The sequence below is a fragment of the Lepidochelys olivacea genome (genome assembly GCF_965140295.1).
Source record: "Lepidochelys olivacea isolate rLepOli2 genome assembly, chromosome: 7".
Classification (NCBI taxonomy): Eukaryota; Metazoa; Chordata; order Testudines; family Cheloniidae; genus Lepidochelys; species Lepidochelys olivacea.
This window is the reverse complement of record NC_140417.1, coordinates 96,449,416-96,464,509: the sequence shown is the minus strand read 5'-3', so window position 1 is coordinate 96,464,509 and position 15,094 is coordinate 96,449,416. Positions and strand designations below refer to the sequence as shown.

Below are 15,094 nucleotides of genomic sequence, written 5' to 3'. Positions count from 1 at the left end.
GACAGAACAGGAATGGAGTCTTAGAACTTTTAGTAAGTAATCTAGCTAGGTATGTGTTAGATTATGATTTCTTTAAATGGCTGAGAAAAGAATTGTGCTGAATAGAATAACTATTTCTGTCTGTGTATCTTTTTTGTAACTTAAAGTTTTGCCTAGAGGGGTTCTCTATGTTTTTAAATCTAATTACCCTGTAAGATATCTACCATCCTGATTTTACAGGGGGGATTTCTTTATTTCTATTTACTTCTATTTTTTTATTAAAAGTCTTCTTGTAAAACACTGAATGCTTTTTCATTGTTCTCAGATCCAAGGGTTTGAGTTTGGGGTCACCTATGTAAATTGGTGAGGCTTTTTATCCAACATTTCCCAGGAAAGGGGGGGTGCAAGTGTTGGGAGGATTGTTCATTGTTCTTAAGATCCAAGGGTCTGGGTCTGTGGTCACCTATGCAAATTGGTGAGGCTTTTTACCAAACCTTGTCCAGGAAGTGGGGTGCAAGGTTTTGTGAAGTATTTTGGGGGGAAGGACGCGTCCAAACAGCTCTTCCCCAGTAACCAGTATTAGTTTGGTGGTGGTAGCGGCCATTCCAAGGATAACGGGGGTAATATTTGTTACCTTGGGGAAGTTTTGACCTAAGCTGGTAAAGATAAGCTTAGGAGGTTTTTCATGCAGGTCCCCACATCTGTACCCTAGAGTTCAGAGTGGGGGAGGAACCTTGACATGGTGGCAGCGGTGGGATTAACCTGAAATCATTTTGAGATCCAGTTGAGATTTTTTGAACTAAAAATACAGATTTTAAAAAGGAATTTTTAGGAAGTCCAGAAGGCAGCTTTGAAACTGAAAGCAGCTTGGTTTCTCTCTGCTTTGTGGCCAAGCAGAGACAAAAGGGGATTATCTTGTGAATTGCAGATTTTCTTTGCCTGGAGGCAGGGTACTTAACTCCTGCAGGGAAATTCACAGTCTTCCAACCCAGAGGTTTTTTTTTTTCTCTTTTCTTCCTAAAAGTAAATAGGGGGTGTGTGCTCTACCCATTTGCCTGGAGACAAAAGTTGCAGGGTTTTTTTTTAGGATTTTGATTTTTTTTTTTTGTTTTACAAGGAGCACAGGTTTAAAAAGAATTTTTTTTTTTCTTTGGGCTGGGTAAGCAGTTTTCCAAGTAGTTGGAGGTTTTTTGCTTTAATTTGGGCCCAGAGCAGAGACAAGGGAATTGTCTTTTTCTGTAGGCTGACAATCACTATCAGAGAATAGGTACTCTATTCCAGCACAGCAAAAGTTTACAGCCAAGTTTTGTTTGTTTATTTCTAAACCTCGGGTGTAAAGTTAGTTAAAAACAGAAAGATTAGAATGGCCAAATCCTCAACTCGACTACAGCTAGAATTAGCCAAATTTCAGGCTAAAAAAAAACAAAAAAAACAGAAAAAACAAATAGAACTCATGCAGCTAAAGAAGGAAAAGAAGGAAAAAGAAAGAAAGCATGTGGAGGAAATGAAGAAGATAAAGGCCCAGCAAAATATACCAACAAACCCTAGCAATCCTTCTCCAGGTACCACTTCCCATCCCAGAAAGTTCCCCACCTACAAGGCAGGTGATAATACTGAGGCCTTCTTAGAAAACTTCGAAAGGGCCTGCCTTGAGTACAACATCTCTACTGACCAATACATGGTAGAGCTGAGGCCGCAGCTCAGTGGACCCTTAGCTGAGGTGGCAGCTGAAATGCCTAAAGAACACCTTAAAAAAGTTTTAACCTAAGCTAGTAAAAATAAGCTTAAAAAGTTTTTCATGCAGGTCCCCACATCTGTACCCTAAAGTTCAAAGTGGGGGAAGAACCTTAACAGTAATATTGTGAAATTTTTGTGACTACTATACTTAAGATTGAAATGTGATTTCCTATATAGATCTGTACATTCTTATTTTTGTGTTTCTTATAATTTTCTCAGACAAATTGGTCTGAAATTTTTCATGCTTTGTCTCTACCCAGAGCAATTTTTTAAAACGTTTCTGAGAACTTCATTCATCCAGTTTTGAATTGTGTATGTAAAAAAGATAAATTAATTACATTATGTTTGTCCTATCTGCCCAGATCACAAAATGATTGCATAATCATAAAGTAGCAATGGCTGAATGGATTTTGTCTGGACTTTGCTTATTCTTTAGCACTCATTGAGATCTAGTTAAACCAAGTTTGAAGGAAATGTGCTTAAGGTATAAAAGCTGAAAGATTTTTCAGGCATATGCGAGGTAATTTTCTGGTAGGTTTCTTTGCTTTTTTTTTATAGCTTGGAACCCTAGGAAAAAGTGTGCTATAAGCTTTGCTGTGTGATCTTTCTGTTTATAAAGTGACCTCTAACTTTGGGTCTGGGAACCAAAAGAATCTGGATTAAAACCCTGATTCTGATTAGCCTTCTGAGTGATCTTGGGGCAGTCACTTCCACTCACTCTACCTCTGTTTCGCCGATCTGCCCAAGCTCTATCTTACAATAACTGTGAGATTATGTAATGTTTGAACAGGGCTTTGGAAAATATAGGGACCAAATTCTAATCTCAGATCAGAACCTCACACAATAATGTGTTGTATAAGTAAGAGGTTCCCCTTTTGTTTGGAGGAGCAGAAAGTACTGGGTAGGGAAGAAAAAATATCCTTTCCTATAATTTAACTCTACCGCCTTCCATAATTGAGAGGTGAGAGAAGAGAAAGGAATTGTTTCAGCGGAGAGAAAAGCTGGTTTAAATAGGAAATGAGAGAGGATGTACACAGAGAGCAACAACAGAGCTTACAGGGTCTGCAGGAGGGGCTTGATTCTCTGGTTTGAAATGTGTAGTGTCCGTGCAGCCACAGGTTCAAAGCTAAGCAGGGTTATCTCAGCCCTTCATCCTAAAGGTAGATAAAGTGAGTTCACTAGAGCTTACTGCATGGATTTTTCAAACAACACTCTACAAACTAAAGTTCTCTGCGTGGATATTAAAAAGCCTAACACTGTCTGTAAAATTTGACAGGTTTCAGAGTAGCAGCCATGTTAGTCTGTATTCATAAAAAGAAAAGGACTACTTGTGGCTCCTTAGAGACTAACAAATTTATTTGAGCATAAGCTTTCGTGAGCTACAGCTCACTTCATCAGATGCTTCCGATGAAGTGAGCTGTAGCTCACGAAAGCTTATGCTCAAATAAATTTGTTAGTCTCTAAGGTGCCACAAGTGCTCCTTTTCTTTTAGTAAAATTTGAGTTTTCTCCTTGGGCCACTGAACAAAATTCCTTTCCACCATAACTATTCTGCAGTCTCCTGTGCACCAGTTGGCTGCTGCTCTCTGTCTCAGAGGTCACAGCAGTTCAGTGCTGCATTATATGCATAATTTGCTGTTTGCTTTGGAGGGAAGGTGCTATGCAAATGTAAAATAATATTACAGTACACTCTGCTGAATTTGAACATCATAAAACAGGATGGCTGCTTCAAAGGACATCTCCTAGGAATCTAATTTAGCCTAATTATAGTGAATGGTAATGACTGTGGCTTAACTAGGATAGTATTAGTATGTATTCCTCTTATTGGAATTAATTTGGATCCAAGTAAAGTGGTGTTTAACCAGTTAAATGGCTGTGAAATTATGTGTTCCGTTCTTTTCATACAAGTTACAAAAGAAAGATATTAAAATGTATATTTTGTTAGATTTTTGTGAGGTCGGGATCAGGGGTTCAGAGGTTTGCCCGCATGGATACAGATGCAGGATTAGGGCATTAAATTGTTAGAGTGCTGTCCCACCACCCTTCACTGGTGAGGAGCAGTAGGCAGAAAGAGGTTTTATCATCTTGATTTCCAGACCTTAGCGGGAAGGGCCCTCATCACAGTTAGCAAGGCATCCCTGTTTGGAGGGCAAGCTTTGCCCAATGGACCACCTCTTTTTCTCCTCCATTTCAGAGTTGTCAGCTAGGAACAGTTTTCGTGACCCCAGAACCTCTGTAGGACAGAAGCTTCTGAGAAAATTTATGTTGGATATAGACCATAAACAGCTGACCTGGCTGTACTTTCTGAATTTATAGTGCATATATGTATATAAAGCAAAAACATTTAAGTAGAAGGAATAACTTATTATTTGAGATGTTGTAATTAATTTGCAAACTGGACATCATCAAATTAGGCCTGAATAACGACTGTGAGTGGATGGGTCACTACAAAAACTAATTCCACCCTGCTGATACTCACACCTTCTTGTCAACTGTTTGAAATGGGCCACCTTGATTACATTGGCCTCAGTAGCACTAGAACAGTGATTTCCACCCCTTCTTGTCAACTGTTGAGAATAGCCCGCTTCCAGCTTAATTGAATTGTCTAGTTAGCGCTGATCCCCTACTTGGTAAGGCAAATCCCATCTTTTCATATGTTGTGTATTTATACCTCCCTACTGTATTTTCCACTCCATGCATCTGATGAAGTGGGTTTTAACCCACAAAAGCTTATGCCCTAATGAATTTGTTAGTCTCTAAGGTGCCACAAGGACTCCTCATTGTTTTCTCTCATTACTGAGGTTCTTTTTGGAGTGTAATTATACATATTGAAACTACAAGTCAAGAGATTGTGAGGAAATTCTGAAATGGATCAATGCAAACATTAGCCCTCTGCTATTGCTTCATACTGGGCTTTCAGGGTTTTCAAAACTATTTTATTTTCTTGATTTTCTGATCTTATGTCTCTGATATTTAATGTTTCAGGCTATATTGTTCATTGTTATCTTTTTACAAAACATCAAGAAAGAAAAACTGTTTAAAAAAAATTCTAGCAATTGCAAACCAAGAAAATTAAAATATCAATTGTTATCTCTTGACAGATTTTATCTAATTAGTGGAGGTGTTCCTTTTATTATATGTGGGATTACAGCAGCGACCAACATCAATAATTATGGAATTGAAGGCAATGCCCCATAGTAAGTATATAGCATTGTAATAAAATACTCTCAGAAATAAGTAATATGTCTCTGTCAGATGCTGATAAATGTTACTGCCTTCATAAGGGACAGAAACATAAAACTTTAAGATAAAATTCCATATTTGCCTGCATGGAATAATGGCTGTGAAAAATCATTGTCTTACTTTGCGGTCTGATGCTTGGCTCACTTACCAACGGTTTTATACCAGTTTGATTTCACTGATATCAATAGAGTTACATTTGATTTACACCAGCGTAAATGAGAAGAGAATCAGACCTGTTGTTTCTACATTCACTATAATCATGTATTGTTGCATGTATTGTATAAAAAGGACCACACTAGCCAATCAGAAACAACAAAATCTTGATTATGCCTCTAACTACTGTTTGATTTACCATGTATTCTCCTATTCAAACCAGTGCAACCAGACTATAATTGGCTCTGCTTGGGTTTGCACAGGGTGGGGCTCAACAGCTCAACATGACCTTCCCTACTTCTTGCCCACTTGTGCAATGAACAGTCACAATGCTCACTGTCTGACTCTCATCAGAGAAACCCAAAAGGGGGCAATGATGAAGGGACACCCCCATGTACACCAGCTGGTATAAGAGGAATAAGTACCACACTTCACTGAGCTGACCAGAAACCCCCACTTGCATGCACGTATTTGGTGCCCAGATGTTGTCCCTCCACATTTTGCTTAGTTTCATTATGACTGCTACAAAATACCTAATGCATAGTATTTTTTAAGGGGCGCTATTGACACTTTTAGCTGCCAACCTTAAAAGGAGAGAGAGACTATTCTTTGTAAGTGAAGAAATTGTTAATGTAATTTCAATAAAATTATTTTTTTTAAAAATTATATTTTTTCCCTTAAAAAAACATTCTTGGGTTTTCAGCAACCCAGAAACATCCCAGCAATATTGTCTTGCAGTTATGAACCAACCTTCTAGTACCCAGTCTGACCAAGGTGGCTGTACAGCTGTTACGTGTTGGTGCTTCAGGCACCTTAGCTACATTATTTGCTCTTGTTGCCTGGGGGTGGGGAGTGCCAAAGGAGGCCACCAACAGGCTTTTTCCAGAAGAGCTGAACAGGAAGTGGTTTAGAATAACAATTGACACTGATTGCACAGAGATGATTCATCATGCCAGTGATCAGTGCTTTAATGGAACTTTCAGTCCATTCTGTCAATACAGGTATACGGATTCTTGGAAGGGATTCAGTTTCAATTAATGCTACGGTGCTTTGAAAATGCATCTTGACACATCTCAAAGCAGCCATGGAATGAGTAGAAATAGAGTTGTCTGGAAACAAAGTGAAAGATATAATAATTAAATATTTGACCTTTCAAAATCATTTTCAGAGAGAATGAAATTGTAAAACCTGACAGTAAATTAGTAGACAACTACTAAACTAGGCAACTTGATCTGCTTAGACTGGTACCTACTCAGACCATGCCTGTCATATATTCAAAACATATTTATTCAAACATGTACAATTAGACAATAATTTATAATCAACAATATATTAAAGACTTGATTATTTATCTTCATAAATCTGTGAGACATTTTTTATTTTGGCACAGTTAGAGAGGTTGTACTACTTTAATCACTTTAATCATAGACAATCAATACCAGATATCACAATCTGTACAGAAAACGGAAAGCAGGTGAAGGATGGTTATAAAATTGTCTAGGAAAGATACAAATTGAACAGCAGCACAGTGGGTTATATGCCTGATTCATTTTTAATAATATTAACACATCAAAATGTAGATGCAGTAACTTCAACATGTTTTTTATGGAACTGAGGAACTGATTTTTGAAGTGATCCTGATGAGATTCCACGTGAACCAACAACATCCTGAGACAATGTTCTACTGGGGAATATTCTGGTTTTCACTTTGCATCAAATGTGCAACATTGGAGTTTATTTAATGTATGCACATATATCAGTGCTTCACACTTATCAAATGAAAAGTAGGAGTTAACCTGTTTTCTTATGACCCTGGGAGTAAAATCACCTTGGTCTTTTGCCAGAAGGGCATAATACCTTAAACCCTCTTGTGCTTATGAAATAAAAAATAACTTGTGTGCATTTCTTAAAGATCAGAGTCCAGAATCAAAAATGTAAATGTAATAATCAAATGTAAATGCTACTAAAGCTGACCAAAACACACCAAGGCTGAATTTTGTTAGATGCGGGGGTTCTGAACCCAGAGAGTATGACCACTCATATTACAAAATGGTCGAGGGGATTCTGGCTACATGAGAGTGTGGTGAGAGGGAGTCCTGGCATGGAAAAGTTGCAGAACCATTGTATTAGATGGACCACATCCAAAATTGGGGACTTCTGTTCTCCTTGTAAAGAATCATATACACCTCTGGTTATAAATGACTAACCCTATTTTTTATTAGTGGACTGTGAATAAGTACTTCTAATACTCTAATTTTTTATTAGTGGACTGTGAATAAGTACTCTAATACTGTAAATAAAGTATCATGCCTCTTCCATGCCACTTTCCTTTCCCTAAGGGCCCATTGTTGACATGCATAAGATTTTCTGTGTTATGGAGCCCACGTCAAATAGTCTAAGGCCTGGCCTACGCTGGGGGGGGGATTGATCTAAGGTACGCAACTTCAGCTACGAGAATAGCGTAGCTGAAGTCGACATATCTTAGATCGACTTAGAATCACTTACTTTGCGTCCTTGCGGTGCAGGATCGACGGCTGCCGCTCTCCCATTGACTCTGCTTCCACCTCTCGCTGTGGTAGAGTTCCGGAGTCAACGGCAGAGCGATCGGGTATCGATTTATCACATCTTCACTAGACGCGATAAATCGATCCCCGATAGATTGATGGTTACCCGCCGATCCGGCGGGTAGTGTAGACGTGGCCTAAGTTACCTATCACTCTGAATGCCATATGTAGATAGTGAACTCTGGAGAATGACTTTGGGAAGGCAATGAACCTTGTCTACCTCCCAGCAGGAGAGTGGGCCCTTCTTGTTCTTCTTCCTTGCATCAAATTGGGTCCACTCTGAATCCTCTCCTTCCAAAGTGCTCTGTTTAATGCCGTATCCCCTATCATACCACATAATAATGTCTTCTTTTATAACATCCCACCACTTTTTCTTGGGTCAGCCTCTCTGGCTTTTTCCTTCAATCTTGATCTGCTGGACTCTCTTACCTATGTAGTTGTCAGGACTGTGGTTTACATGACCAAACCCTCTAAGCCTGCATGCCCTCATTTTTCCATTAGACTGTTACTTTGAGCTTGTCTCTAACAAACATATTCCACATATGGTCTTTCTTGCTTATACCACTCATCCATCTCAACATCTGCATTTCTGTGGAAGTGATCATTTGCTCATGGTGGGCTCCTCCCTTGTTTAAATGTCAATGGGCCTCAGGAGAGACTGTAAAAGAGTCGGTGCAGGTTTAAGAGAATTCTTGTTTCAGAAATGGGACTCAGTCAAAGAGAAATAGAAGAGTGTCATCTGGGAGAGAAGGTTATCCCAAATAGCAATCATATTGGGCAACAGAAAGGGACTTCTTCCTTTCCCCAACACCCCGCAGCTAGCATGTGTTGCTGTTTTGTTTGAAATAAATAGAAAAGGAACACCGTCTTGTTATCTTTTCTCCACACTACTTGAATGACTACAGCACTAGGGTTGAAGTAACTCCTGCTGCCTCATGACCCCAGTGTAAAGGGCCGGGGGCATAAGTGGTCTGGCCTTTTGGTCACAACTGAGCTGGTGTCCGCAAGTCAAGGACAGCCACAAAGTGGTAGTCAGTGAGCAGGAATCAGAATAATTGCTAGAGCTGGGATCAATACGTAAGAGTCAGAGGCAGGCTGGAGTCAGAGACTGGATATCAGAGGCAGTTACCAGGTGGGAATCAGGAGGACAGAGTCAGGGTCAGTCAGACTGCTTTTGGAGACTGGAGGTCAGAAAGCAAGGTGAGGCCGAGAGTCTTAGTGTAACACACACACCTCCTGGGTGTGATGTTCTGTCCCCTGCAGTGGCACCGAGACCACTTAGAGAGCAATTAATGAGTCTGCTCTACAGCCTCAGTCCAAACTATCTCAGTCTAAATATGTGTTTAATGGGACTGAGGGTGATGACTCAGAATAATGAACCTTAATTATCATATTCTCTCCCTCCCATTGCTAACATTTAATAGTTTCCTTGACATTAATGGGAGCTCTCCATACACATCAAGGGGATATCATGCTGTTAAGGGAAAACCAATGTATTGTACATATGAGAAGTTATTGTCCATTATGTCAAATTTGGGTTTAAAAATTAATTTGACTTTCACTTTTTTGTTTGTTTGTTTGCAGTTGTTGGATGGCTTGGGAACCTAGCCTTGGTGCATTTTATGGGCCAGTAGCATTCATTGTGCTAGTCACCTGTGTTTACTTTCTCTGCACATACGTGCAATTGAAGCGTCATCCAGAACGCAAGTATGAATTAAGAGAAAGGACAGAAGATCAGCAGAGGTTGGCAAGTACTGAAGTGGGCCGTAGTCATATTACGGACACTGGGTCAGTTTCCCAGACAACGTGCTCCATGATTTCTTCTTCTTTGTTGGAAAACGAGCACTCGTTTAAGGCTCAGCTTCGAGCTGCGGCATTCACTTTGTTCTTGTTTACTGCCACTTGGACCTTTGGAGCGCTTGCTGTATCTCAAGGACATTTCTTGGATATGATATTTAGCTGCCTCTATGGAGCATTTTGTGTGACCTTAGGGCTTTTCATCCTCATCCATCACTGTGCAAAGCGAGATGATGTATGGCATTGCTGGTGGTCCTGTTGCACATCTAGAAGAAGCACATATTCTGTACAAGTTAATGTCCGCCCAAAGGTTAATGTCAATGGGGACACGCAGGTTCATGCACCTTGTCTTCAAGAGTCACCATGTCCTAACAAATCAGCTGTTTTTAATCATCCACCTGCTAATCACTGCAAGCTTACTAATCTACAAGCTGTTCAAAACCATGTTAACTGCCTTTCACCAGTTACACCATGTTGTGCAAAAATGCACTGTGATCAACTTTTGGATGATGAAGCTCATATACATGTGCATAACGAGGGAACTTTCAGGCCCAACATGCACATTCACAGATGTCTGAAAAGCAGAACTAAACCACGTTACTTCAGTCGACATAGATCTGCAGGAGAAAGAGAATATGCCTATCACATTCCTTCGAGCATTGATGGTAGCATCCACAGTTCACATACAGACAGTCCACACAGCACGCATGATAGTCAGTCAGGGCACAGACGGGCTTGCTGTGCGAAAAGTGATGCATATCCTACTATCAACCAGCCTGAAAGTAGCGATGCAAGTACTGTAATATACAGTTGTGCTAAAATCCCAGAAAGTGACACTGTGCACCATACAGCTCATTTTGAGATGCATCCGCGGACACAATCATTGCCATTTAATACAACTAATCACAATGGAATTCTCAAGGGAAATGTGCATGAAGCCATGATATACAGTTCAGATAGTACAGGAAATATCAAAACTGGTCCTTGGAAGAATGAAACTACTGTGTAGTTCATGGGCCACTATATTGTCTTTTTTCAACTCAGATCATCTTCAGTTTTGTTTTTATTCTAAACTGAATAAGATTACATTTGTGTAGCACATCAACAAATTGTACAGGTTTTACACCTTTATTTCTGTTTTCTGAATGAGCGACTAAAAGAGAGAAGTAGTGGCAGTGTTTTAAAAGTGAAGTTATTTTTAAAAGAATGTTAGAAAATTGTTCTGGGAGAGAATTTGAAACTGAAGTCTAGAAAACTGAATATAAGAGGCAATATCCTTTTGTAACAAAGAACTGTATTTCTTTAGAAATACATCACTTTTAATTCATTATTTGGGGTTTTTTTTTTTAATTCTAAGGTAACTTCAGACTCTTTTATATACATATCCGCATCTTTTACTTATTTATTTTTGTAGCAAAATATTATTACTGTGCCATGGATTTTAATCAGAAGTTACAATAAAAGAAATGAGGAGCAGGATTTTAATAAATTATTGATACAGCTTTTTAGCCCTACAAAGTGATACTGCCTCTAAAGATCTTCTGTAGCATATGGCCTGTAAAATCATGTAATGTACAGTCTCTGTTATGCCTCTTTTCTTGTTGGAGAGAAGTACTAGGTAATGTCTGTTACACCTATGGTGCTGTATTGGTTGTGTTTTGCATGACATATGTCAGGATATACCATTTGCTGTGTTCTAGTGTTACATATGTAAAAACAAGTATTGTAAAAGGCTGTGGAAACCCTGTTGGTATTTAATCTAGAGCATTATGAATCTACAAAAAATCACTAAAGCACTAGTTTAAGTGGCACAATCCTTTGTATAAGGTTATATGATAGCTTTGATAAGGGTCCACTCTAATGTCTTTACAGAGCATGCACTACTCATTGTATGTGACGCTGTGCAGTGTAATAGCAATTGTCTCAACAAGTTTTACACTTCTTTGTAAAGTATGCCTTTTGAACAAATCTGTAAGCTGTTTCACAGTAACCTTTCAAAATCTGTTTAGGTAGAGCAGTTTTATCATTAACTCTTTGAGGACTACTGTCATTTTCTTAAAAATAGCTTACTCTACTTCAGAGAGACTGTATATATACTATATTGTCTATTTAATCATATGAACAATGTAGTCCAGAGTTGTCAGGAAAGTGAACGTTTAATCATTTTCCAGAAACATAACTTTCCAGATACTAATTTATTAATTTCACATCTTATGTGAAAGCCACTTTCCCTCCCAGCAAATTTCAGATTGTCTTTATCCTTTAATGCAAATTTGACCTTCAAAAGCAGTTACTTGTGTTCATTAATTCCGCTCAACCATAGGGCATTTTAGGGTCACTAACATTCTCTGTTAACAAGGCTTTTGGCAAGAAATTCTTTGTCCATGAATGTCTGTACACAAAGCGTCAACTCACAGGACAGATCTGAATTATAATTATCCTTATGTGAAATGAAACTCCTTTTTAAAATAAGAAGGCTGCAAAGTAAGAATGAGTTATATAATGTGAATAAAAACATATAGCTGGAAGAAAAATGTCTGCAATGAAAGGAGAGAAGTGGTTTCATAAATAAAAAGACAAAGCACAATGTTGTATGGCCATATGAACAAGTCTGTCATATCCTAACACAGGCTTGGGTAACTGATACATTGCTATAGAGCACAGAACAAATAATAACAGCCCCTTGATGGAGCATCAATTTACAATGTATATTTTGCAGAAATACTAACATGCCTCAACCCATCATTTGTCTGTTAGCTGCAGTTTATTAGTCCCTACTCTTTTTTTTTTAAATTATATAGGAAAACATTTCCTAACAGTGTACATATAGGTGACAATTATAATTGTTGCAATGTTATAAAAGTGCATAAGTCAGACAAATGTGTTCTGCAGTGTTGCAGGTGGGAATTAGTACTCAAAGGGTTAATGCTCAGTATCTGAGTGCAAGAAATCTTGTTTTTCTGTATTTTTGTAAATTTGAAATATATATTGTAAACTACAGCAGTGTAATGTATCCATTTCCTATTATGTGTGTCTTTAAAAGAGCAGGAAGAATGCACTAGTTGGTTGTTGAGTTCTAAACCAGTATACAACCTTTTCATGACTGCTTCTTTAAGTGATGGGGGGAATTAAAAAAAAAACTATGCTTTATTATGTATATGCTGTATGTGCTTGAACTGTCTCAAAACTAAAATACAGTATTTTCATTGTTTGCATAATGCAATATTTTCTGTTTAATAATTATTTTCATTTTAATATTATTTTATTCTCATTTCACATAGACAGTGAGCCCTAACCAAGCATAGACATAATGCTAAATACCACTTCTCTGTATCTCAGCAGTATATATCTATGCTGTAATAGATGAATCCTAGAGGGTCTATAGATCATTATGCAAAATATCCCACATACATGGCCAGGTGAAATATTCACTTTGCTAGAACACACCCAGTGAAGTTCTTTATTCAGCTTGCGTTTCTGTCACTCGTGTTGTTTTGTCTGAGAGGCTTGTGTATGATCTTCATAATGGCTTACAAAGAAGTAAAATAGGTGCTGCTTTCCACAGAATATCTTATGTGATAAAACTCTCTGGAAAATTAACATTAAATATGAAAACACCTTTCTTATTGTGTTAAAATATTAATTTAGTAAATATTTTGGGGCTAATTTGGAAAAGATGTGTTATGCAATAATCTGTTTGCATATTATTTTTTCAGAAATATATAACTACAGAGTAGGAGAACATGATATTAAATAAATTACAACATGTTTTATAACATCAGATTTGACCAAAATTCTTTCTGTGCTTTTGACTTTTTTTTTCCAAGATAAATGGGATCATTTAATTGTTGTTGGTTTTTTTGTCATTTAGAGTCAGTGAATCATTGACTTTACCTGATTTCTTATGACATAAAAATAAAGTCAGTGAAATACATACAGTATAGCAGATATATTGTACTAACAAATTCCCTCCTGGACATGCACATGTAACCCACCTGAATACTAACATTAGTTTTAGTTGTGCATGAATAACACAAAAGTGGCAGAACAGATTTTTATAGATCACTTCCTGGCCTGAGACAAAGCATGAGAAATTTCAGCCCCAAAGGTAATTTTCTGAGAATGATACAGGCAATTGACAACAGGGGGTTAAAATTAAAGTTCTGTCTTACTCTTAACTGTTGGAGATAGAATACTGGACTAGATGGATCATGGGTCAAATCCAGTGTGGCAATTACTGTTTCCCATGTAACTCCCATGATGATATAATCCAAGAAAGCATAAACTTTTAAAAAATTCTCTGCCAGACAGATCACTTGAGGTTTAGTAATTCACATTTATACTGAACGTTAAATAAAGGTAATTAGGGATCAAATTTATTACTCCAATTTCTTATGATGGATGTATTCTTAACTCTGTGTATGTACACAGCTTCCAGTTTTAATTAGTTCAGTTTTGGGCACCTCAAAGTGGCTTTCTTTTAAGACTTGGATCATGGCACACATGCAGTTTTGCATGAGGAATTCCTGCTTAACCTCATGTAAAGAAATTCAATATGGAAATAAATTATGAATGTTTGAAAATTGTGCCTGGGGCATGTTCCCAGGTGCGGTTCCCAGGTGTTCACATAGTCATTCTCACCATTGAGTCTAAGCAACTTTCACTTCGAGACTCAGGAACAAATCCTGGTCCAGGAGCATCCAGAGCCCAGATGGAGCTAAATAGTCTAGTAGAGCCATGTGGCCAGAGAAGCATGAGTATATCATGAGGGAAATACCCCCTGAGGTTCAGCCACAAAGCTGCTCAATGGTTGGCACCCTTTGATCTGTGCCCTGGGATGGAGTCGATAATGCTGTGCTCCCTGAACACTTGAGGATGTTGTCATGGCGGTCCTGTTAGTGCTCAGTGCTTCTTTAGCTCCACAGTGCAGCATGTTCCTTCCTTCAAAGAATCAGTGGGGGATTCTGGATAAATCTAAGCAGATTTTGAAGACAGAAGGGGTTTTTTGACAGAAAAAGCCAGGCCCACTCAAAAGTTCCAGAATGAGATGTCATCAGGAGCATGTTGGTGTGCATTATAGAGAAGAATCACTGCACCTTGGAGATTGGAAGATGGAGAAGGGCATAATCCCCCATGATTCTTCAAAGCCAGCTGCACTCTTACCAAGGTATAAATGTGTGTGTGTGTGTGTGTGTGTGTGTGTGTGTGTGTGTGTGTGTGTGTGTGTGTGTGTGTGTGTGTGTGTGTGTGTGTAAAATGTAGAGATACATTTTGGTCCCCTCTTCTCTCCTTGCTCTATATCTTCTCTGCAGAAATTACTGCACCTCCAGGTGAAAGTGAGTAAATTCACCCCCACCTTCCCACACAACCTGAATGTCCTCAGGATTGGTCTGGTCCAAGCAGACAGCATAAATGAAATAGAAGTGCTAAAGCAGCTTTTACTGCTGCCTAATGGGAAAGGTCAGGATTTGGTCTTCAAGCTTCTGCAATTTCTAAAGCGGTCCACCCTCCCTGATAAATTTCATACCTTAAGGCTATGCAGCATGTCAAGTCAGAGAGAGAGGTTTGTTTTAAATGCATGCCCCCTGCCAAGCCGTAGGGGCTATGCTTCCAGCTACTATC

General features: G+C 38.5%; 1 protein-coding gene across 1 annotated transcript in view; it reads left to right on the top strand.

The window, feature by feature from the left end:
* Positions 1–10,734, top strand: part of ADGRA1 (adhesion G protein-coupled receptor A1) — a 464,598-nt gene extending 453,864 nt beyond the window's left edge. Inside the window, exons 18-19 of the mRNA XM_084634535.1 lie at positions 4,817–4,912; positions 9,260–10,734. Coding sequence (XP_084490661.1) covers positions 4,817–4,912; positions 9,260–10,481 — 1,318 coding nt within the window. The 3' untranslated portion in view covers positions 10,482–10,734. The remainder of the gene's footprint in view (positions 1–4,816; positions 4,913–9,259) is intronic.
* The last annotated feature ends 4,360 nt before the right edge of the window (positions 10,735–15,094 follow it).